The sequence below is a fragment of the Hyperolius riggenbachi genome, chromosome 4, assembly GCF_040937935.1.
Source record: "Hyperolius riggenbachi isolate aHypRig1 chromosome 4, aHypRig1.pri, whole genome shotgun sequence".
In the NCBI taxonomy this organism is placed as follows: Eukaryota; Metazoa; Chordata; class Amphibia; order Anura; family Hyperoliidae; genus Hyperolius; species Hyperolius riggenbachi.
In genome coordinates this window covers 197,833,244-197,858,454 of record NC_090649.1, presented here as the reverse complement: position 1 = coordinate 197,858,454, position 25,211 = coordinate 197,833,244, and the positions used below count along the sequence as shown (strand labels likewise).

The 25,211-nt window shown below is 45.2% G+C and overlaps 1 protein-coding gene across 1 annotated transcript in view; it reads left to right on the top strand.

Annotated features, from left to right (window-relative positions):
• CLDN16 (claudin 16) overlaps window positions 1-15,996 on the top strand; it is a 74,623-nt gene extending 58,627 nt beyond the window's left edge. Inside the window, exons 4-6 of the mRNA XM_068233326.1 lie at window positions 3,987-4,151; window positions 10,549-10,740; window positions 12,571-15,996. Coding sequence (XP_068089427.1) covers window positions 3,987-4,151; window positions 10,549-10,740; window positions 12,571-12,695 — 482 coding nt within the window. The 3' untranslated portion in view covers window positions 12,696-15,996. The remainder of the gene's footprint in view (window positions 1-3,986; window positions 4,152-10,548; window positions 10,741-12,570) is intronic.
• The last annotated feature ends 9,215 nt before the right edge of the window (window positions 15,997-25,211 follow it).

Sequence of the window (25,211 nt, the reverse complement as noted above, 5' to 3'; positions counted from 1 at the left end):
CAGAGGTGCACCACCAGTAGCCAGAGAGCCCCTGTTTAGGTAGCCATAGAGGCCCCCCCCCCCCGTTGAAGTGGCCAAAGAGTCCTCATTTAGGTACCTAAAGAGACCCCCCCCCTTCCTCTTGGTAGCCAGGGACTGCCCACATTTAGGTAGCCTGAGAGACCTGCTGTCGGGTAGGCAGTGGGGCAGGTGGGTGAGTGCAAGGGAGCCGGGCGCAGTAAGTGGAGGTTTGCTGGGGGTGCTGTTACCATGATACAGGACACCTAGAAACAGTAAGAAGAAAGGACATGCAGCACATGGATCCCGGGAGGCTGAGCACTCTGCCCGCTGCTGTGCCCCGGGCAATGCCCCACTCCTCCCGCCCATAGAAACAGGCATGGGTGAAGGCAAAGTTGGTAACTAGATAGACATCTTACATCTTACAAATCCTACCTAAGCTTAACCTTCTTATTTGTTTAGTCGACTCTTTGTGACCATATATAATTTTGCACACCAGATGGGTCTGTGAATCACTGCTTCTTTTAGCTGTTGCTTGGGCATATTCATAGCATCACATATGCTGTCTATCCATCTTGGCCTCTGCTGTCCTCTTCTTCTTTTGGCCTCAATTAAGCTTAACCTATCTAGTACTTAGCCCTTATACAACCCAATAACGTCTTCTGACTGCTCAACCTTGTCTTACCCCACACTGACTGAGTGCCTAACACTAATCTCCCACTTTATGTTCACACCTGTTCACACTGCACAGATGAAAAACTGATCCGCGGAAAAACTGATTTGTGGATTGGATCAGTTTGTAAAAGGCATCTGTTTTTCCCTTGTGACCCTCCATTCCATTAGTGTGTGGTCAATGCAACGTGTCCATTGCTCCCCCAAACTTGCGGTCCGTTTGGCGGAACATATCGAACATATCTATTGTAATGGAGCAATGCGAATGGGTCCTATTGATTGACATAGGATCCATTCACCACCATTAGGATCTGGTCTATTTAATTCTGCTAAACAGGCTGTTTTTAAAGAGGAATGGTCGCAAAACTCTTAAAATTTAAAACACTTACAAATAAGAAGTACATTTCTCCTTTAACTTTAACATTGAGGCAGAAACGCCTCAGAAATCTAAAAAATGCTGCAGCCCCCGAGTTTGCGTTTATGGAAAAAACAAACCGCTCTGGTGTGCACCATCCCATTCACCTTCATTAGCCACCTTCATTAGCCATTGAGCCATAAATTACTTTTCTACTATGTTGCTGTCACTTCACTTACAGTAAGTAGTAGAAAACTGACATTTTGGACTAGCCCATCTTCTCATAGAGGGGTTCTCAGGGTTTTCTTTATTTTTAAAAGCACTTAGTTAATAGCAGTTGCTCCATCCAACTGCCAAAATAGTGTGCAGCGAGCAGGGAGGCTGGCCAGCATCTTTGTATTAATCATTTTCAGGGAATGTCTTTATAAAGAATAAAGGCCATGCTGAGAATCCCCGATAGAGAGATGGACTTGCCCAAAATCTGTCAGTAATGTCAGATTTCTACTACCTACTGTAAGTGACAGCGATATAGGAGAAACATAATTTTTGGCTCATTTTACTCTGGGAGAAATGTACTTCTTATTTGTATGTGTTTTACATTTTGAGATTTTCGTGATGGTTCCTCTTTAAGAGAATCTGTATTGTTAAAATCGCACAAAAGTAAACATACCAGTGCGTTAGGGGACATCTTCTATTCCCCTCTGTCACAATTTTGCCGCTCCCCGCCGCATTAAAAGTGGTTAAAACAGTTTTAAAAAGTTTGTTTATAAACAAACAAAATGGCCACCAAAACAGGAAGTAGGTTGATGTACAGTATGTCCACACATAGAAAATACATCCATACACAAGCAGGCTGTATACAGCCTTCCTTTTTAATCTCAAGAGATCATTTGTGTGTTTCTTTCCCCCTGCAGCTATCTTCCACTGAAGTGTCAAGCTGTTTCTTCCTGCAGAGTGCAGACAGCTCTGCCTGTATGTAATTCCTCAGTATGTGAAAGCCCAGCCAGCTCAGAGGAGGATTTATCCAGCTTGTAAAATATAATAGAGCAGAGAGAAGCTGCACTTATCTAAATAACACACAGTCAGTGTGCAGAGAGGGGCCTGGAGGGGGGAGATGCAACACAGAACCACAACACTGAAGAACTTGGCAGCCTTCCAGACACAGGCCGACAAGTCTGACAGGAGAGAGATAAGTAGATTTATTACAGAGATGGTGATAGTAGAACGTGCTGCAGTAAGCCAGAGCACATTAGAATAGATTTTGGAACTTGTAGGATGGAAGAAAACCGGATGAAGTTTTTGTTACGGAGTCTCTTTAATGTCAGTGTGAAATGACCTAACACATTAGTGATAATTACCAGAGCAAAGAGAGTGCTAATACAGTGAAACCCCCATTATCCAGCACTGATGGGTATCGGCTGATGCCAGATAAGTGTAGTTTCTGGTTGCTCCAAACCCACTGTTATAAATAGGCTTAGTTAAAAAAAAAACAAGTACTATACCCAACTCTATATACATGCCATGAACTCTGTATTAATGTTGAAATATAGTAATTAAAACAAATTAAAGTGACACTGAAGCAAAAAAACAAAAACAAAACCCTCATGATATAATGAATTGGTTTTGTCATACGGATAATTAATAGAACATTAGTAGCAAAGAAAATAGTGTCATATTTTTATTTTCAGGTATATAGCTTTTTATATATATATATATAAAACATTGCATCATTCTCTAATAATTGCAATTTCCACAATACACTTAGCATTTTAAATGATTTCACAGAGCAGGCTAGTGACCCTTTGCACTTTTCTCTGTAGAAAAACCATAAACAAAGAAGAAACAATGAGAGACAGTTGAGATAAGTGCTTCAAAAAACAGTGCTGTTCACAACTTTATAAAGTGACAGAGCTCAAAGAAGCTCTTTTGCATAGATAATAACTGAAGTTTCTTAACTCTTTCTGTACTGGAAACAATATGAGATTCATATCTGTGCTAATAATGTTTTATTTCTTAGCAGTACCACACACACAAATCATTATATCATAAGTTTATTTTCAATTCTGATTCCCTTTAAGACAAAAAGACAAACTTAACTTAATGCAGGGGTCTCAAACTCGCGGCCCGCAGGCCATTTGCGGCCCTCGATACAATATTTTGTGGCCCTCGCTGGCAAAAGCTTCCTTATAGTTCGCTTCAGTGCTCCCAAGTAATCCGCCGCATCACCGCCGCTAAACGAGGGCTGCAGAGCCCCCAAATCGCCCGGGGGCAATCCACCGGCATTTCCTGGAAGCTTCCCCTCCTGACGTCAATTGCCGCACGGATCGCCGCATCTCCCCGCCCCTCTCTGTGAAGGAAGAGTGAGAGGGGCGGGCAGAGGCGGCGATGCGCCGCTATTTGAAATTCCTTATGCGGCCCAGCCTCATCCTGACTTTGCCTCCTGCGGCCCCCAGGTACATTGAGTTTGAGACCCCTGACTTAATGTAACAGAGCTGTATTACTGTATAACGTAGTGTAAAAGTAGCTTATGCATACTGCAAGGGCAGGATATTTTTTCTGGTTGCATGAGACTGACTGAGTTCTAAATAACAGGGATTTTACTGTAATTGCTTTGGTGTGGCTGCGTGCCCAGATGTACAATCTCTGCTTCACCAGTCATCTTTCCATGACAATATTTCTCTACTTCTCATTTTTAACAAAAGGAAAATTAAAAATATCATCAGTTCTGAAGTAATATGAATCCAGACAGTGAAACACAAACTGAGATAAGTCATGACAGATTACTCAGGCAGACAGTCAAAAATCATTCTTATTACATGTTTGGCTTCTGCTATTCAGGCTGAATACATTGGAAATGTGTGAGACTGCCCATGAGTCATGTACAGCAGACTTCACAGATAACATGACAACAGCGATTTCCCCTCTATTGAATGTATTTTCTGCACTCTGTTCTGTTTTCCAGTGAAATTAGTGGCAACCCGAAGCTTCATGATAACTGCAGATATATTGGCATCATTTGGCTTCATTTTCCTGTTGCTGGGGCTTGATTGCATTAAATTACTCACAGATGAGTCACACATCAAGTTACAAATCTGTTATGTAGCAGGAGTCATCCTCATTATTGGAGGTAAGTTTGCAGATATCCAGCAGAGCTTTCTGTGTGCCAGGCCATGAGTGGTGGTGGTGGAGGGGTGGTGGGATTTGGCGCACCAGATAGTTTTGCTTGGGGATTCTTGTTGCACCCCTGCACAGAGATATTGGCAATTTTACCCTGATAAGTTTCACAGCTCCTACAGCCTGACTCTGATCCCTCTCACCTTAAAGTGTACCTGAGATGGGACAGGAGAAAAAATTATACATACCTGGGATATCATCCAGCCCCCTCCAAGCTGATCATTCCCTTGCCATCCTCCGTCGCCTCCTGGATGTTCCACAATCAGCCCCAGTAAGTTGTCCAGTTGTTGTGCCTGCGCAGTAGTACTATAGAATCACTTGGCCCTGGTCATATACCTCTAAACAGCAGCTGCCACAAGTATCCATACTGATTCTATAACCACAAAGTAAACAGCCCTCAATGGTTGGTCCAGCAAGCCCTCCATGTGCTCTGTGTGGGTGGGAGGAAAACATGTAACACACACAGCCCCGCCTCCAGTAAGTATGTAAAATCAGAAACACACCCAATCCAACCCTTGCAGACATATACAGGGCTAGATTTAAGCCAAGGCCACATAGGCCATGGCCTAGGGCACCAAAGGATCAAGGGCGGGTGGGCAGCAGGCTATACTGGGGGAGAGAAGGGTCACCTGGCTACCAATACTGGAGGGAGGGGGTCCCTCACCAGGCTATCCATACGGAAGTGGGGGAGGGTCATCTGGCTTCTAATACTAGAGGGAAGGGGCTATCTATACTGGAAGGGTCAAGGGTTATCTGGCTACCTATACTGGAGGGAGTGGAAAGGGTCATCTGGCTACTTATACTAAAGGCGGGGACGCTGCAAGTGCCACGTGCCACGTGACACTTGGCAAGTGCCACATGACACGTGCCACGTGATACGTGGCACACATGACAAGTGCCATGTGACACTTGCCACGTGACACGTGACACGTGCGAAGTGCCAATTGCAACGTGCCACGTCCGGCATGCTCCTGGCACACATTACACCTGCTGCTACTGCATTGCCCTGCTCCTGCTGCCTGTGCAGCTCCCACCGCCAGGCCAGGGTGTCACAGGCCACTGATACCAGCTATATTTAACCCTAAACACAATTGCTGCGTCATTTTTTGGAGGTGTCTTGGCTGAAAACTGTCATGTCCCAGTTGTGTGGTTGGACTTTTGACACAATGTGGGCTGCACGACCGCTGTGTGGAACCTAGGCCTAATGTTAATTGACAGTCATTTTTTTTTTTTGGGGGGGGGGGGGGATTTTAAAGAGGAACTCCAGTGAAAATAATTTAATAAAAAAAGTGCTTCATTTTTACAATAATTATGTATAAATGATTTAGTCAGTGTTTGCTCATTGTAAAATCTTTCCTCTCCCAGATTCACATTCTGACATGTATTACATGGTGACATTGTTACTGTGGGCAAGTTATGTAGCTGCTTCTAGCTGCTCTGGCTGTTACAGACAGCTTTAAACAGCCATTTCCTGTCTGTGAACATTGTTACATTGTGGCAGTTTGCCCAGAGTACCGCGGTATTCAGAGCCTCTTGTGGGAGGGGTTTCAGCACAAAATCAGTCACACAGCGCCCCCTGATGGTCTGTTTGTGAAAATCATTCTATTTCTCATGTAAAAGGGGGTATCAGCTACTGATTGGGATAAAGTTCAATTCTTGGTTGGAGTTTCTCTTTAAGTCCCCACATCATCAATTAGTGTTCCCCTTTACAAAATAATGATGCTACATGCCTCATATACCCTAAAAAACGTTTTTGAAGCAATTTAAAGGCCACTTCCGTTTTTTCTATCCGGATATCCAAATTTGCCGGAATATCCCGGATACTAGGGTCGGATATCCGATTCAGATTCAGATCAGAAAATGTTGAACTCGGATATCCGACCCGGATCGGATATCTGGGTATCCGGATCCGAAACGGATCCGAATTTTGAAAAGGTGTATCCGAGCAGCACTGTGATCATAGGTTTCAAGAGTCATATGTTTAATGATAGCTGTCCCTTATGAAAGCAGTGTCATGTATGTTCTCTGTAAGTGTAGGAAACCCAATTATTGACTTATGCCTATATTACACATGTCCCTTGCCCTTACTGCGCTTCAAGAGAATGGATGAACTGAAGATCATAATCAGCATTAAAGACAGATGACCAAAACACATGACCATCATGAGGCTGTTCCACCTGCTCCCTCTACTGCAGGGAAATGCATCGCAGCTTAATGAATTCCTAAGAAGAGCCCTATTGGCAGCAAAAGTGGCTATACACAAAAGTGCATGTTCTTGAATGAACAAGGTGGCTGATTTGTACCCTCATTTTCAGTGGGACAGGTTTCAGGAGCTGGTGCCTGAAGCAAAACAGCATTCATGGACCTATCTTAACCACCTATGGGAGGCACTGTTGGTGTCGTAGGCAAGCTGGTTCAGGACACGTCACTTAACCATCTGGGCGATACAATTGCATCGCCCAGGAGGGGACGCAGCACTTTTTAAAAAAAAAATTATTTTTTAAATCATGTAGTGAGCCCTGGGCTCGCTACATGATAGCCGCTGCCCAGCGGCATCCCCCCACCCACTCTGATCGCCTTCGGCGATCAGAGTAAGCAGGAAATCCCATTCAGAACGGAATTTCCTGCTGGGCTTCCCCGATCGCCATGGCGATGGGGCGGGATGACGTCACCGACGTCATGGACGTCGTGACGTCAGAGGGAGTCACGATCCACCCCTCAGCGCTGCCTGGCACTGATTGGACAGGCTGCGCAAGGGGTCTGGGGGGGGGCTGCGTGGCACGGTGGGTAGCGGCGGATCGGCGGCAATCGGAAGTTACACGCAGCTAGCAAAGTGCTAGCTGCGTGTAACAAAAAAAAAATTATGCAAATCGGCCCACCAGGGCCTGAGAAATCCTCCTGCACGATATACCCCGAGCTCAGCTCGGGATTATCGCCGAGGAGGTTAAAGAGACACTGAAGCAAAAAAAATTATGATATAATGAATTGGTTGTGTAGTACGGATAATTACTAGAACAATAGTAGCAAAGAAAATATTCTCATATTTTTTCAGTTATATACTGTTTTTTATAACATTGCATCATTCTTTAATATTTGCAGTTTACACACTACTCAGCATTCTAAATGATTTTACAGAGCAGGCTAGTGAACTTTTGACCTGTTCTCTGCAGGAAAAAATGCAATACAGTGCCAGACACTTGAGACGATAAGCTTCAGAAGACAGTGCTCTCTGCGACTTTGAAAGTCGTGGAGCTCAATGGCTTTTTTGCATAGATAACAAATGGAGTTTAACGCTTCCTGTACTGAAAACAATATTAGACTTATGTCTCTGCTCCTAATGCTTTATTTCTTAGCTGTACTACACATACAAATCATGATATCATGTGTTTTTTTTCCTCTTCAGTGTCTCTTTAAGGCTCCTTTTAAGATTCAGTACATGCCATAAAACTTGAGCCCTATCTATAGGCCATTGAGTTTTTACAGAAATATCCCACAGGAAAGGTCCCAGTAACTCTATTGAGTACATGTTTATGAAACGTCTGATCATTTGGGCACTTGGTATTGCCAACAGGCAGCTTGAATTTTGGTAATGCACTATTACAGATAATGTACTGTTTCCATAATTCCTAACACTATATCCCTCTAACTACATTTGACACTATGTATCTTTCCTTTAAATAATGTAGTAAACTGACAGACAAGATCCAGGGGGCTCTCATCTATGCCATCTAAATTTGTACAAGCTGTATGCACTCTTTATATACCTGTTTGTGATACAGAAGCACTTAGCATAAGGCAATCATGCTTGCTACACAAAAAACCCAAATAAAGACTGATAAATCAATAACTTTAATGTAAAATCAAGTCATTATAGTGATTAACAGTAAAAGGGGTGATAGTCTTACTAAACTGGTCCCTTTTGGCTCCAGACTGCCTATCATTAATATGAATGTTCATTTTTGGAATTGCATCAAATAATGTTAATTCTTTTCATTCTTGTGTTTTGTTCATACAGACTAACTCTGAATTATTATAAGCAAATAGTGTGTTTATTACTAGGTTTATTTTGTTTCTAATTCACACATTGTATAGCATCCATTGTTTTGTCAGTTCAGCAGCAGGGCCGGATTTCTTGGAAGGCCAGAAAGGCCACGGCCTAGGGCAATAAAATCAGATAAGATAAGAAGGGCGGCATGACTTGGAGAGAGAAGAGGTCATATGTCAAAGTAAATCATCTCTTCTGGTCCCGCAGCGCAACCAGCCAGCGCCCTGCTCTGCTGAATTCCAGAGTTTCCCAATCCCTGCTTCTCTCTCACACATTTCCTGATGTGTTACAACAATCAGGATCAATCATTACTGTCACCTGATAATCCATTCCTCTGTATGATGGGCATAAAGATCGATGTGAGAAATACCAGAGATTTACATTACAAAGCAGATAGAACTAAGTTCCGCTGAGTTTTAATGCAGGCATTCACAAACATCAGTGAGCTCTGCTAGTTTCTTCACCTCTTTTACAGCTTTGACACTGACCCCAGCAGCTGTTAATTACTTTATCTAACCCTAATTTATGTTTCTCTTTTGTTTTCCTAGCTAGCAGTGATCTCTTCCCTGTTTAAATTAACTCTTTCCTGACTCATTCTATGTCCTGCTCCTACCAAAAAAATGGAAGCGCTACTACCACCGCTGTGTAGCCCAAGGGAGCAGGAATCACTGGTCTCGAATGATGCAGGCAAAAAGAAAGGATATCCCGCTACACCATGGGTGGGTGTAAAAAAAGTATCTTCCTTTATTAGCACATCAGTGAACACACAAGAAGCTAATGCGTATCGGAGCTCTGAAAGGCTCCTTAATCATAGCCTTTCAGAGCTCCAATACGCGTTAGCTTCTTGTGTGTTCACTGATGTGCTAATAAAGGAAGATACTTTTTTTACACCCACCCATGGTGTAGCGGGATATCTTTTCTTTTTTCCTGCTCCCCTCCTACCATCTATGAGAATTGCAGGAATAAAAATGTAGTTTGCTTCCCTTTCATTGCTAAACTGTCACCTGAGCTGTTACTACCTCTATGCTAGTGTGTATGGATTGGCATCCTTCTTTCTTGTAGTAGTAGAGCATTGTACCATCTTAGCCATCATCGAAAGCAGAGAGTTTTGAATCAGGATGATACCATTTATTGGCGTAAAAGAAAAAGAGTAAGCTTTCTGCTAATAAGCCTTCTTCATACTTTGTTCCTGTATACTGCCAATATGTTAGAGCACACCACCATATGTACATTCAACATTGAAAAGAGATACATAGATTTTTCAGCAAATATAAATACATGTCATTCAGATGCTTTAAAGTGGAGCTGAATTCTTGCACAGGACAGAAGGAAAATGTACCATGTATGTATTTAGAGAGCCTGTCTAATTCCCCCTCCTCTGTGTCTAATCACAAGTTGTAATTTGATCTCTACACTGTGTCACCTGACTGCCACAACATCTAAGCTCATTTGAAAGCACAGGATGTTAAAAATATGTCTGCTTCCATAAAAGCAGGAAGTAGACACACTGCAGATTTATTGCAGAATTTGTATTAGCTGAAACAAAGAAATGTTTTTATTTAAAGGTTATGTAGTTGCATATATTTTAGAGCAGAGAGGAAGTTCTGAGTTCAGGTCCACTCTAACTACAACAGAACATCCAAAGTGGGTCTTGAAAGGATGTTTGCTATTTACCTGTTCTCTGTTTTGGATGGGCTTCTCTCCATTGCACTGCCCTGCCACCTGTTTGTGACTCCGACTGCAGCCAGTCGCACAGAGGACAAAGAAGCAGCGCATGCTCTGGCCACTCACACTCCCTGTAATTTCTCGCTCCTGCCCGTGGCAGGTACAGTGTTATGCATTCTTGACAAGTACCGGTCATACATCAGCGTCATTTCTCAAGTATGCATGCCCAGAACACTATCGGCTGCTGTGCACATTCGGGCAGGAGCACAAATTACAGGAATTATTTGTTGAATGGGGGGCAGAGCAGCACAGCTGAAATTAGCCCATTCAAACCAATGATTGCTAGTCAGAGTGTTGGACAAAAGTTTTATTACTTTTTTTCGGGGGGGGGGGGGGGGGGGGGCACTTGGTGACAGCAGGCCTAGGCCACTGGAAAGTACAAATTTGGCCCTGTTCAGCAATAGTAATGGGTGTAAAAGGAAAAGACGGTTAGCAAAGATATTAATTTGGCTTCAGCTCAAATAGTATCAGAATTATTTTCGTGCATCCACCCATCCCATTGTCATGATTCTTTGTGTTGTTGAATGAGGGTTGTTCTGTCACCTGCTACCTCTGATTTCTGGTAATTTTCCTCCACCAGGTGTTTCAGGCATTATTGGCTCAGTGTGGTATGCAATCGATGTTTATGTAGAACGCTCAACTTTAGTAATGTACAATATTTTCCTTGGGATCCAGTACAAGTTTGGTTGGTCTTGCTGGCTTGGAATAATCGGATCTCTGGGATGCTCTTTATGTGGTGCTATGCTCATAACTTGCCATCATCTTTTTCAAGGTAAACTTATTTACTTTACTTACTTTTCTAAACTACATATTTCAATTTGATAGTAGAAAGTGGGCACTTCAGTATCCTATTACAACAGGCTTTAAAGGGGAACTGAAGTAAGAGGTATACGGAGGCTGCCATATTTATTTCCTTTTAATCAATACCAGTTGCCTGGCAGCCCTGCTGGTCTATTTCTCTGCAGTAGTATCTGAATAACACCAGAAACAAGCATGCAGCAAGTCTTGTCAGATCTGACTTTAAAGTCTGAAACACCTGATCTGCTGCATGCTTGTTCAGGGGCTATGGCTAATAGTATTAGAGGCAGAGGATCAGCAGGGCTGCCAGGCAACTGGTATTGCCTAAAAGGAAATAAACATGGCAGCCTCCATATACCTCTGTCTTCAGTTCCCCTTGAATGCAATGCAACTAGTTATCCTGTAATAGTCAGAACTGCCACTGTGAAACCATCAAGCTTGATTATGGGACAAAACATGTAGGAAGGAGTCTGGTGTGAATCTATGGAAGACAGAGAACAGTGTGGCAGGATGGAAACAAGCATGTGCAAAGTAGGAGACAGCAATGACAGCGGGACTGTTCCTACACCAAAGGTCAGCCCAGCCCAGGAGACCACAGGGGAGAGCAAGTCCAAAAAACTCAAACGAGCTGTATCTGCCAACTTTTGTGAGTGTAATGCAAATATCGGCTATTGGGCACTGACAGCAGAAATTTGGGCACCCAATAAATATTGTTTTGAAAATTAAAACATTATAGTTTAATAATTTTGTATTGTTTTGAGAAAATTAGAGCGTTATAGTTTTTGCAATTTTTATTGTTTTGAAAATTAGAATGTTACAGTATTTGAATTTTTTGTCTTTTGCATTTACAAATTTTTCGTTTTTGAAAATTAACATTTTGAAATGTATCTTTTTGAAAATTATAGGGTTAGGAAAGGGGGTTTTAAGGTTAGGCATCAGGAAGGGGGTTCTTAGGGTTAGGAGTCAGGAAAGGGGGTTTTAGGGTTAGGTCTCAGGAAGGGGTGCTTTAGGGTTAGGCATTGGAGTCGGTAGGGTTCTGTGTGAGAGTAGTTTAGTTTAGTAAAAAAGCGGTAACATTTACCAATGTTTTACTATCGTTATTACCACAGTAAATATTTTTACTTGTTTTCATTTGTTGCCCAATGTACAATGGTATTTATGGTTTAGACTTACATTAGCTTCACCTGGTGCCCATTTTCCTTGCATCCCTATTTCATGCATGCCAGCCAGGCACCTTAAAAGCTTGGCATTGTTTGCTGATAAATGCCTTATTCACGCCAGTTCTCTCTAAATCTCTGCAAAATTTCTCCGGTCAATATTTAAATACTGTTACTAAGAATCTGATCCACATAACATAATACAGAGATGAGTACTCTACATTGTGATCATTGTGTACAAAACAAAACAAAAATGAAGGAAATGCTAAAAGTATAGAATTGCATATCTCAGAATTTTTTTCATACAACTGAAGTATCCTTGCCTCTCACTCTCAGACTTGTGGCTTTAATAAATCATTATATTTATGTCTTTAAACTATAACAGCACATAGTTCAAAAAGTAGGGGTGCAAAATACCATCACTTTTAAATAACACCTCTAAGATGACAGCGCTATATGAATACTAAATAAAATTTGCTCTCTCACTAGCCAGCAGTTTGATCTGTGTTCATATTTAGGACACCAATACAGTCATCAATTTTGGACGTTAAGAACAGATCATGTACATTAATCATCATACTGTGCTGTGCTGCATGAATACATTAGTAAATGCACATTTATAACTCCATTTTTTTTCTCTATTTCAGAAGGAAGAGATGGCAGATGGTATTCTAGAAAGCCTTATTTCCGAGCAAGAAGCTCAGTGGGCAAGGTTTATTTGCCACCGCAAACAGAAACTTCTAAGATGTATGCTAAGGGTACAAGAGTATAACATGGCAGTTATGTTCACAAGTCAGATCACTGCCTCCTGGAGAGTAGTGTGTCAGTGTAGTCAGACTGTGGCAGTATGACACTGCCTACTGCATCTGGAAAGCAATCTGATGAGAAACTCTTAGAGAACATAGTTTTCTCCTGACTTTTATAAATACTGCATAATGTAGTTTAAAGCGCAACTGCACTGCAAATTACTTGAAAACTGGATGCATTTGAAGCTTACAGTAATCGAATGCATCTAGTAGATAATTATGTTTTTCTGTAATTCTTGCAATTTAAGATATTCAAAATACCTGGTACAGCAGTTTATTTATGCTCATCATGCTCATCCGGATATCCGAACTTTTTTATGCTATCCGATTCAGATTCGGATTCTTTTAAAAATCCGGATAGCTATCTGCGGATATTTGGACGCATAACCCAGATATCCGCAGATATTGCAGATATTCGGATCCGAAACCGATTACAAAAATCCCTCTACAGCAGACGCTTCGTTGTAGGAAAAAGTGAGTGAGACCGCTTAGCCGTACGGAAAAATGGATACTCCTTTGCCTACTTCTTTCTGGCCTTTGTCATCATGAGAGGATCATAGAAAGCCATCCCTGAGTGGGCTTGAACCACCAACCTTTCGATTAACAGCCAAAAACTGATTGTGCCACAGAGACTGTGCACACAGTTGCTGCTAAATGATTTTATGGGGATGTATGTGTGTCTTTTGGAGAGAGGAAGTAAGTCTGCTCCAAGAAGTTTAACTCCACTTTTTTGTACATTGAAGCATTCACTGTGTGGCAGCAGAGTGGTGCAGTGGAAGTGTGCTGGGCCCATAACCCAGAGGTTGATGGATTGAAACCATCCTCTGCTAGGTGTAGTTTGTTTTTTACACCTTGCTTTACCACATGGGCCAATCGACGGCCATAGCCCTTTAAGAGAAAGTGTCATTAGGGCCTTGCTGTAACATAGATTGTAGTGTAACTAATTAAACTAATGTACCCTTCTTAAACTTGAAGATTGTATACAAATGTAAGCAGAAGGGTGCAGTGGAAGTGTGCTGGGCCCATAACCTAGAGGTTGAAGGCTTGAAACCATTCTCTGCTAGGCATGATTTCATTTTTGAACCTCGCTTTATTGCATGGGCAAAATGGTTTCCATAGCCCTGTAGGAGAAAGTGTAATAAGGGCCCTGCCGTAACATAGATATTACGGTAGCTAACACTACTCCTGGGCCTTTCTTGTAGTTGAAGAGATGAGTGAACTGTGATACCACACTTAAAAAAAAAAAAAAAGCAAACAGCAAACAGAGAAGCTTCCCCATATTGGAACATTGGATTTGGTAAAGTCTTAAGCCAATGTGTTGTAAGACACAAGTAAGCTTTAGGTTAGCAGGAATGGTTGCATGGCCACCTAGCTTTTCATCAATTCCACCCTTGCCCTGGAATCTTCCAGACTTCAATTTCAGCATGTAGTGTTGGTGGCATAGTGGTGAGCATAGCTGCCTTCCAAGCAGTTGACCTGGGTGCAATTCCTGGCCAATGCATGGGAGCTTGCTTTTGACATCCTACAAAACCCTAGAAGACAAAACAAGGGAGGAGAGAGAGAGAGAGATTGTTTTTTAGCTTTCAAAATTGGTTTGGAAGCATTTTAAAGCCACTTCCGGTTTTCAATCCGGATATCCAAATCCGACCGGATACTAGGTTCGGATATTCTATTTTACTCGGATACCCAAAAGTTCGGATTTGGATATCCGAATCGGATCCGGATATCTGGGTATCCGGATCTGAATCTATTCGGATTTTAACAATTGGTATCCGAGTACCCCTGCTCATCACTTCTTCTGCTAACATTCGTGGTGAACCTCCTCCTGCCCCTGCTTTAGCCACTATGCAAATGAACCTATGGTTGAGCATTAGTAAGGAGGCAGGTGCTAGTGGGGAGAGCAGGTATAACTTTTTTTCTACTACATGGATTCTGTCATTATGGTGGCCACATGACTTTGTGTCACATGACTTTGCGTCACTACTGGGTGGGTGAGATCTGATACATTATAAATATCAAATTATTAATGTAACACATTGGGCCTTATTCAGTTCACTTTTTTCCTATGTTTTTACCTAGGAGATAATTTTTCATCTTCGGTTTCAAGGACAACTGGAGTGAGAGGGATATGGAGGCCGCCATGCATATTTCCTTTTAAGCAGTACCAGTTGCCTGGCTGTCCTGCTGATCCTCTGCCTCTAATACTTTTAGCCATAGACCCTGAACAAGCATGCGGCACATCAGGTGTTTCTGCCGTTGCTGTCAGATCAGGCAAGATTAGCTGAATGCTTGTTTCTGGTGTTATTCAGACACTACTGTAGCCAAATAGACCAACAGGACTGCCAGGTAACTGGTATTGTTTAAACGGAAAAAATATGGCAGCCTCCATGTTCTTATCACTTCAGTTGTCCTCTGCACTTGAAAAAAGTACCAAAAGGTAGGTGATAAATTATTGTCAAAATTATTCTGAGAATTTTACTTACTTGTTAGTGGCTTAAAATACAATTTATTGATAAGGTGAGAATATCACCTAGGAGAAAACTTTGGAGAAAAAGTGAATTGAATAAGGGCCATTAAAAGATAAAGGTTTGTGCCCTTGTTACCTTGCTATTTCTGCACCCTTGTTACCTTGCTATTTCTGAAAGTTTATTTTCTTTATATCATAATTTAAGCTAAGCAACTCACTTGTAGATCCATTCAGACTAAAAGTTTATCTATTGCTGGTTAAGATACATACCAAAAACCCTTAAGTTGGAGCTAAACTATGCAAAACCACCCTCTACTAATATATCTTCTTAATTTCAACCACAACCTACATCACGATTGTCTATCCTAAGGTGTTCCTCAGATTACCCAACTCTTCTTACAAGCACTTAACAGGTAGTTGGCTTAGCCCCTGTCAAAGTGCCCCAACCCAACACAAACTAGAATAACCTCTGTTCACCCAATCAAGCCTCTCCGCCTTCCAGGGCCTCGCTGGAGGTCAAGTTCTTATACGCCAACCTAAAAAACTATCTAATCAGGCGGAGGGTACTCCATAAAGATTCCAATACAACTCTTCACTCCCGCACTAGCTAGCAGACCTATAAACTTCCTTTCATTACCACAAGAAAACAACTTAAGGGTATGCCCACTAATTTCACTTTCACCTTAACGAGTAATAGTGTATGGGCAACTCTCAACAACAACTTGATTATTGTTCTATACAAGCGGGTTTCCATTCTAGGTTTAGGGTGGAATGTTAATGTGTTGACTTAAATCTTGTTCATTACCTGTTATCTGTTATGTATTATCCGTTACTGGATTATTATCCATGTCATAACTGTTGATGAAAATTTCAATAAAAATGTATTGAGAAAAAAAAAAGATAAAGGTTTGTGAACTGAGGATTAAATAATAATACAAACGTACATTTATGACAGGAGACACTTCGAGACATTGCCAAAACTCGTTTTATTCTGCCAATATAATGTTGTCCTTTGTTTAATCAATTTAGATGTACTGGTAGCTACTCCCATTTGCAAAATATCTTCCATGCCTGAGGGCTTTCTTTTGTCTTTGGCAAAACATTTCCCCGAGCACCAGTGGAGCTAGAAAATGCAAGTTCAAAGGGTTTGATATCACTTTAGTCTCAGTGGTTAAATTCCCCCCCCCCATTTCAATCCTCCGCCGAAAGGGTATTTGGAAGTCTTCGGGAGCCGTGTCCAGGTGCAGTACAGGGCCGCCCTTCTTCAGGAGCACTCAGGCTCCCTGAAGACTTCTGAAGCCACCTTCGGCCGGATAAAGCAGTACTTGACTAATTTAGTCAAATACTGCTATCGGGCGAGCCACCACTGGAACAAGGGGACAAGGAGAACTAGGAACTGGAACTAGGACCCAGAGCCTTCCCTCTCCTTGGGTAAGTATCTGTCTCATTTTTTTAAATGTGGTTCCCATTTACTTTAAAACTGCAGTGGCCCATTTAGAGAAAAATGTCGTGGTCTTTAGGGGGGTTTAACATTGCGGTCCTTAAGTTGTTAAAGAGAAGAAGAAAAATGGTCCCCTAGGATCAGTACTGAAAGACGTTCTGTTTAGAATGATGGGAGGACACATGAGAGGATAAATGCTGGATGGGTACACTTTACCACCTCTTTATAGCTATCATGTTTGTTGTTACTCAAAATGGATTGAAATAGCAGTTGTTTTAAATGATCATGTGACTAAATGGAACATACATGAAAAAGTAGTAATGTTTACTGATATTTTACTATGGCTAAACCTAATCCTACTCTCACACAGTGACAGAACCCACCTTTTACTGACCCTAAGGCCCCTCCTGGTGGTGTCTAACCCTAAGGCAACCCCCCCTTCCCCCATGTAAGAAGGTACATTTTAGTGCCTGGAGGTGCCCTTTTAGCAGGCACTGCGCACAAATTTCTGTCCTTTGAGGCAAATATGTGACAGTTTTTATAACAGGCGCCTATAGGAGCGCAGTTTTTCCCATAAGGGCTGCATCCTTTTTTCCCAATTCGCCACCCATCTGCATCACATATTTGGAATATTGTTCCCTTATCAAAAGATGACTTAGTACTTGGGGGCAAAACCCTTGTTGACAACTTGACATTCACACAGGTCAGACGTTTCTTGCAGTTGGCCACCAGATTTACACACATCTCGGGGGATTTTTGCCCACTTCTCTTTGCAAATCCTCTCCAAGTCAGTACGGTTTTGAGGCTAATGTTTGACAACTCAAACTTCAGCTGCCTCCCTGAGCCTCTTTAACCCTTGCCCCATGAAGGCTGGGATAGCCAGAATGCAAAGCCCTGGCCACGTGGGGCTTTGCAACCTGAGCTATACCAGCCAGCATGGTCCATGGTATGGGGGAGCTCTGGGGGAGAGGGGTGGCCAAGTCCCCTCTCCCAGAGTCATTGTCCAATTCATGGATAAGGGGTTCTTCCCCACTTCCCAGGGCCGGATTTACCACTAGGCACTGTAGGCACGTGCCTACAGGCGCCATGTGGTCAGAGGCGGAAGTAGCAGCTGGCGGGGCGCTCTGCACTACATTCTCCCCGACCATGCCAGTGAAGGAGCGATCGCGTCTGCATCCGCCCTCCTGAGGCCTGCTTCAGGATGTAGGAGGAGCTGAAGTGGAGGGCCAGGAAGCGGAGCAGAAGGGGGAAGTGCCGAACAGCCGGTGTGTGAGTACCATGTGGAGAGGAGACCGAAGAGATCGGCACAGAGTTCTAATGCAGATGCCGCCTGTGAGTACAAGCATCCACCAGCCAGAGAGAAGCTGCGAGTCAGACAGTGACTGCAGCGATCAGATTTGCCTACTGTTACTCTACAGGACTGCCGCTCCTCAAGTGAAGTCCTGTAGAGTAACAGTAAGCAAACCCGGTCGCTGCAGTCTGAATCACAGCTTCTCCCTGGCTGGTGGATGCTCAGTCACATGCTGTATCTGTGTTAGAGCTCCGTGCCGTTATCCACCTCGGTCTCCTCTCCTCTTACTGTGCATGGCATTCTTAAAATTTCGACAGCCTTCCAGTGACCCTTGGAATGATCCTCTTCTTTGAATGTAAGCACTTGGCATTGTGTGGTCATTTACTCACTTAGGCCTGGTGCACACCAAAAACCGCTAGCAGATCCGCAAAATGCTAGCAGATTTTGAAACGCTTTTTCTTATTTTTCTGCAGCGTTTCAGCTAGCGTTTTGCGGTTTTGTGTAGCGTTTTTGGTGTAGTAGATTTCATGTATTGTTACAGTAAAGCTGTTACTGAACAGCTACTGTAACAAAAAACGCCTGGCAAACCGCTCTGAAGTGCCGTTTTTCAGAGCGGTTTGCGTTTTTCCTATACTTAACATTGAGGCAGAAACGCATCCGCAATCCAAAATCTGCTGCAGCCCGGGAGTATGCGTTTCTGCAAAACGCCACCCGCTCTGGTGTGCACCACCCCATTGAAATGCATTACCCTAGCAGATCCGCACCCGCAAGCAGATCGCAAACCGCAGCGGAAACGCTCCGGTGTGCACTAGGCCTAACAGCTGTTTGGCTTCTATATTCAGTTGCTCCATTGCTGCACTGGTGTTTACAAATTTTAGTACGCTTTATTTTTCGTTCATGTTTTGGGCACCTTATAAAGTTTCAGTCTAATGTATGTCTTATGTGTTGTAAATTAATGGTCGTTGATGCAGAATTTTTGTAGTGACAACTTTTAATTCATGGTACTAGTGGCAGTGTTGTTGTTTATTTTCTTTATTAAAGCTACTCAGCTTTGCAAGCAGATCGTGTATAAATTTACCTAATTGTTATAATATTTATATATCTCCATGCCCTGGCACCATTGGTGACTTTTTTATTGTTTTTATGTGGCGACTATTTAAGACTATTTAAAGTGGATCTGTAACGTCAAACGTCCCCTGGGGGGTACTCACCTCGGGTGGGGGAAGCCTCCGGATCCTAATGAGGCTTCCCACGCCGTCCTCTGTCCCACGGGGGTCTCGCTGCAGCCCTCCGTGAAAGATGACGTCAATATTTACCTTCCCGGCTCCTGCGCAGGCGCTCTGACGGCTGTCGACTCCGAAGTAGGCGGAAATACCCGATCGCCGTCGGGTCTGCTCTACTGTGCAGGCGCAAGTTTCCGGCGCCTGTGCAGTAGAGCGGACCCGACTGAGATCGGGTATTTCTGTGTAGTTCGGAGCCGAAAGCAGCCACAGCGCCCCCGCTGGAGCCAGCAAAGGTAAATATTGAATTTACAGTCGGGTCTGTCGCCGGCTGTTCGGAGGGCTGCAGCGAGACCCCCGTGGGACAGAGGATGGCGTGGGAAGCCTCATTAGGATCCGGAGGCTTCCCCCACCCGAGGTGAGTACCCCCCCAGGGGATGTTTTTGAGGTTACAGAGTCTCTTTAAGGCCTCTTGCACACTGCAAGCGATTCCGATTCAGATTCCGCTTTTTAATCTGTTTTTTACATCCAATTCAGATTCCGATTTGCAGTGTGCAGGGAGCAAACTGCAAATCGGAATCGGATGTTAAAATTGATTAAAAAGCGGAATCTGAATCGGAATCGCTTACAGTGTGCAAGAGGCCTAAGATTGTCCCTTAGATCCCTCTCTGATTGAATTTGATCAGAGAGGGATCTTTTCCTGCTCACACACTGGCTGCACACAGATTTCTAATTGATTTCAGCATGAAATGTATTGGAAATCACCCTGCTGCCACCCCTAGTGTATATGGTCACCCCACAACCCCATGTGCAGTGTTAAAGAATCACCTATCACATGCCAGCACAAATCCTGGCCTCCGCTGACCAGCGTCACTGCCAGTGCCTGTACCACGTGACACCAGGAGCATGTAATGACATCCTACATGTGGTTTCAGGCAGGTAACGGTAATGATGGACACCGGAGAAGGCCAGGATTTGTGACCGCATGACAGGTGAGCCTTCAACAATGCACCTGGCATATACACTTCAGAGGACTGTAGGTCGTCGGGATGTTTTGAATGGCGTTTGCCGTTACCGCCACGCACGCAATCCAGCCCTTGCAACCAAGATTTTCCAGCATTATCCATCCTTTTGACCGGAAACTGATGGGCTAACCGTGTTGTGGTGCAGATTCTAAATCTCCTTCGATCCGATAATTATTTGATCAAAAAAGGTGGTGTGGCCTGTGATGAGGGGCGGAGTTTAGGGCGCCAACATTTCTGTGCCTATAGGCTCCTGAGCTGTAAATCCGGCCCTGCCACTTCCGGTGCCCCAGGAGGAGGTGGGGGTCAATGATGCATGGGGGAAGGGGTGTTTATTGTGGCATCTGGGATTCCCCTTGTCCTCCCAACTGTCCTCCTCCACATACCCTGCAAATTTGGTGTTTCCAGCACGTTAAAGGGCTTTGCTATTAGGACCCATTTCCAGTAGCGTTTATGATGCGAGGCGATCACCGCATCGCCCCGCACCCCTCCGCAGGTACTTGTGGCCGCCGGCCGGATATCCAGATGCGGTGTCATGCGGCTTCCCGTTAGTGGCAATGGGGATGCTTGCTATCCATAATTTCCCCCCCATCGCATCGTGCCGGATCACGTAGGTCAATTCGCGTCAATGAAAACGACTCTGTTGATGTGAATTAGTTGCATTTTTCTTGTGGTGCGATGCAGTGAATAGAGTTGGGCCGAACCTCCGATTTTAGGTTCGCGAACTTTCGCGGAACGTTCGGTTCGCGTTAAAGTTCGCGGACCGCAATAGACTTCAATGGGGATGCGAACTTTGAAAAAAAAAATTATGCTGGCCACAAAAGTGATGGAAAAGATGTTTCAAGGGGTCTAACACCTGGAGGGGGGCACGGCGGAGTGGGATACACGCCAAAAGTCCCCGGGAAAAATCTGGAGTTGACGCAAAGCAGCGTTTTAAGGGCAGAAATCACATTGAATGCTAAATGACAGGCCTAAAGTCCTTTAAAACATCTTGCATGTGTATACATCAATCAGGTAGTGTAATTAAGGTACTGCTTCACACTGACACACCAAACTCACCGTGTAACGCACCGCAAACAGCTGTTTGTGTAGTGACGGCCGTGCTGGACTGGTGCGCACCATGGCGAGAGTGCAGGTTTTGGTGGCTTTACAGCCCATATGGTCGCCTGGCTGATGTAGCTGAATGACAGAACAGTGACTGTCCAGCTGATCAAATTTGGTCTGATCACAATGAAGCAACGACCTTATTATCTTTTGTGTGCCCCCCGAGACACTCATCTAGGCGCCGGTCATTGCTTCATTGTGATACACAAGCCCCTTCACCACGGCAAGGTAATGATCACAAAGGGGAATGGGCGCATGTACATGCCTTTTCTTTTGTTGTTGCAGCTGCCCGCAGTGCAGCCAGAAAAATTAGGCAGTCATGTACACGCACCAGAAAAATTATTACAGCGGCCGCTGCTAGCAGCGGCCTAAAAAATTCAGCAATCCGCCTGGAGTCCTGGACCCTGTTGGTGGTGGCGGAGAAGGTAGTCAAGCGGCCTGCAGGCAGACATGCTGTGTGGAGGGACTGGGAGCGACTTAGTCTTCTTGGGGCAGGCCAGGCAGCCAGTCACACGGCGTGCAGGCAGAGATGCTGTGTGTGCGGGGACTGACTTAGTCTTGGGGCGAGCAGCAGCCCTCCGGGATCCATGCCTCATTCATTTTGATAAAGGTGAGGTACTTAACACTTTTGTGACTTAGGCGACTTCTCTTCTCAGTGACAATGCCTCCAGCTGCGCTGAAGGTCCTTTCTGACAGGACGCTTGCGGCAGGGCAGGAGAGAAGTTGGATGGCAAATTGGGACAGCTCTGGCCACAGGTCAAGCCTGCACACCCAGTAGTTCAAGGGTTCCTCATCGCTGTTCACAGCAGTGTCTACATCCACACTTAAGGCCAGGTAGTCGGCTACCTGCCGTTCCAGGCGTTGGTGGAGGGTGGATCCGGAAGGGCTATGGCGAGGCGTTGGACTAAAGACGTCCGCATGTCCGACATCACCATGAGATCGCTGGAGCGTCCTGTCTTTGACTGCGTGGACATGGGAGGAGGATTAGTGGCAGTGGTACCTTGCTGGCGTTGTGCTGTCACGTAAGTCAACCTCCTCCCCCCAGCCACGAACAATACCACGGGAAGTTTGAGCAGCACAAGCCCCCTGCGACGCCTGCTACGGGTGTTCTCCTGACGCCGTCCCCTCCTCCTCCTCCTCCCCCAAAGAAACACCTTGCTCATCATCCTCTGAGTCTGACTCATCTTCTGCACACGACTTCTCTTCTTCCTCCTACTCCCCCCTCTGTGCTGCCGCAGGTGTTGAGGAAACAGCTGGGTCTGATGAAAATTGGTCCCATGCCTGTTCCTGCCGTAACGGTTCCTGGTCACGCTCATTCGCAGCTTCATCCACCACTCTACGCACAGCACGCTCCAAGAAGTAAGCGTAGGGAATTAAGTCGCTGATGGTGCCCTCACTGCGGCTCACCAGGTTGGTCACCTCCTCAAACAGCCGCATGAGCCTGCATGCATTTTTCATCAGTGTCCAGTTGTCGGGCCAGAACATCCCCATCTTCCCAGACTGTTTTATTCTACTGTAGTTGTAGAGGTACTGGGTGACGGCTTTCTTCTGTTCTAGCAGGCGGGAGAACATGAGCAGGGTCGAATTCCAGTGAGTCGGGCTAATGCAAATGAGGCGTCTCACCGGCATGTTGTTTTTCCGCTGAATTTCCGCAAAGCGTGCCATGGCTGTGTAAGACCGCCTCAAATTCCCACAGAACTTCCTGGCCTGCTTCAGGACATCCGCTAAGCCAGGGTACTTTGCCACAAATCTTTGAACAACTAGATTCATGACATGTGCCATGCAGGGTATGTGTGTCAGCTTCCCCATATGCAAAGCGGCAAGCAGATTGCTGCCGTTGTCGCACACCACGTTGCCTATCTCCAGGTGGTGCGGGGTCAGCCACTCATCCACCTGTTTCTTAAGAGCAGCCAGGAGAGCTGCTCCAGTGTGACTCTCCGCTTTGAGACAAGACATGTCTAAGATGGCGTGACACCATCGTACCTGGCATGCAGCATAGGCCCTGCGGAGCTGGGGCTGTGTAGCTGGAGAGGAGAACTGCCACTCAGCCAAGGAGGAGGAGGACAGTGAAGAGCATGTAGCAGGAGGAGAGGAGGTGGCAGGAGGCCTGCCTGCAAGCCGTGGAGGTGTCACAATTTGGTCCGCTGCGCACTGCTTGCCATCGTTCACCACCAGGTTGACCCAATGGGCTGTGTACGTAATGTAGCGGCCCTGCCCGTGCTTGGCAGACCAGGCATCCGTGGTCAGGTGTACCCTTGACCCAACGCTCTTCGCAAGAGATGACACCACTTGCCTCTCAACTTCACGGTGCAGTTGGGGTATGGCCTTTCTCGAAAAATAAGTGCGGCCTGGCATCTTCCACTGCGGTGTTCCGATGGCCACAAATTTACAGAAGGCCTCAGAGTCCACCAGCCGGTATAGTAACAGCTGCCGAGCTAACAGTTCCGCCACGCCAGCTGTCAGACGCCGGGCAAGGGGGTGACTGGCCGAAATTGGCTTCTTCCGCTCAAACATTTCCTTCACGGACACCTGACTGCTGCTGTGGGCAGAGGAGCAGGAAGCGCTCAAGGGCAGAGGCGGAGTGGAGGAGGGTGCCTGTGAAGGTGGAAGGGAGAAAGCGGTAGAAGTAGATGATGCACCTGAAGGAGGAAGAGGAGAAGGAGGGTGACTTTTCTTTTGTGTGCTGCTGCTGCTTTTGCTCAGGTGGCCATCCCATTGCTGTTTGTGCCTTTTCTCCAGGTGCCTTCGTAAGGCACTTGTCCCTACGTGAGTGTTGGCCTTTCCACGGCTCAATTTTTGTTGGCAGAGCGAACAGATGGCTTTGGTCCGATCTGAGGCACACACATTAAAACATTTCCACACCGCTGAGCCACCCTGGGATGTGGGCACTATGGGGACCTCAGCAGCTGATGCTGAAGGGCAAGTTGGCTGGCTGTACATAGGTGGCGATACATGGTGCCGGACACTGCCACCAGCTGTTTCTGACGAAGAGCTGCCCCAGCTTCTTTCAGCAACTTCTCTCCTCCTACTACTCTCTGACTCCCCCTCTGAACTGTCCCCCTCTTCATCTCCTCTATTGGGAACATACAGAGGATCCCTATCATCGTCATCATCGTAATCATCCTGCCCAGCTTCGCTTGCCTCAGACAAATCCAAACATGCACCATCAGTAGGTCCTTCATCCTCCTTACACGTTACATCCATAGTGTTGCCGCGTAACTCAGACATATGAGCTGGTGAAAATTCATCTGGCTGTAACAACAATGGCTGTGCATCAGTGATTTCAACACTAAATAATTCTTGCGAAGTGTCAAATGCAGCGGAAGTGGTGCTAGTAGTAGCGCTGGTGGCTGAGCAAGATGAGGTGTTCTGTGTCGCTAAATACTCAACCACGTCCTGACAATCTTGGGAGGTGATGGGACGCGCCTTCTTCCGAGCACTGTACTGTGGGACTGGTCCACACGAAATTACATTTACACGACCTCGCGCAGACCTGCCGGGTGGCCTTCCTCTGGCTCTGGCACTACCTCTTCCTCTACCTGTTTTGTCTATATCGGGTATGCACGGAGTGGTATATCACACTGCGTGCACTCACGTAGGTTGGTGGGTTCACTTAACTGCACAGGTATGCGCACTGATGCGGTGGGTTCACTGAACAGAACAGGTATACAGTAGCGGGTCCACTGAACAGAACAGGTATACAGTGGCGGGTTCACTGAACACAACAGGTATGCAGTGGCGGGTTCACTGAACAGAGCAGGTATACAGTGGCGGGTTCACTGAACACAACAGGTATGCAGTGGCGGGTTCACTGAACAGGTATACAGTGGCGGGTTCACTGAACAGAACAGGCATACAGTGGCAGGTTCACTGAACAGAACAGGTATGCAGTGGCGGGTTCACTGAACAGTACAGGTATACAGTGGCGGGTTCACTG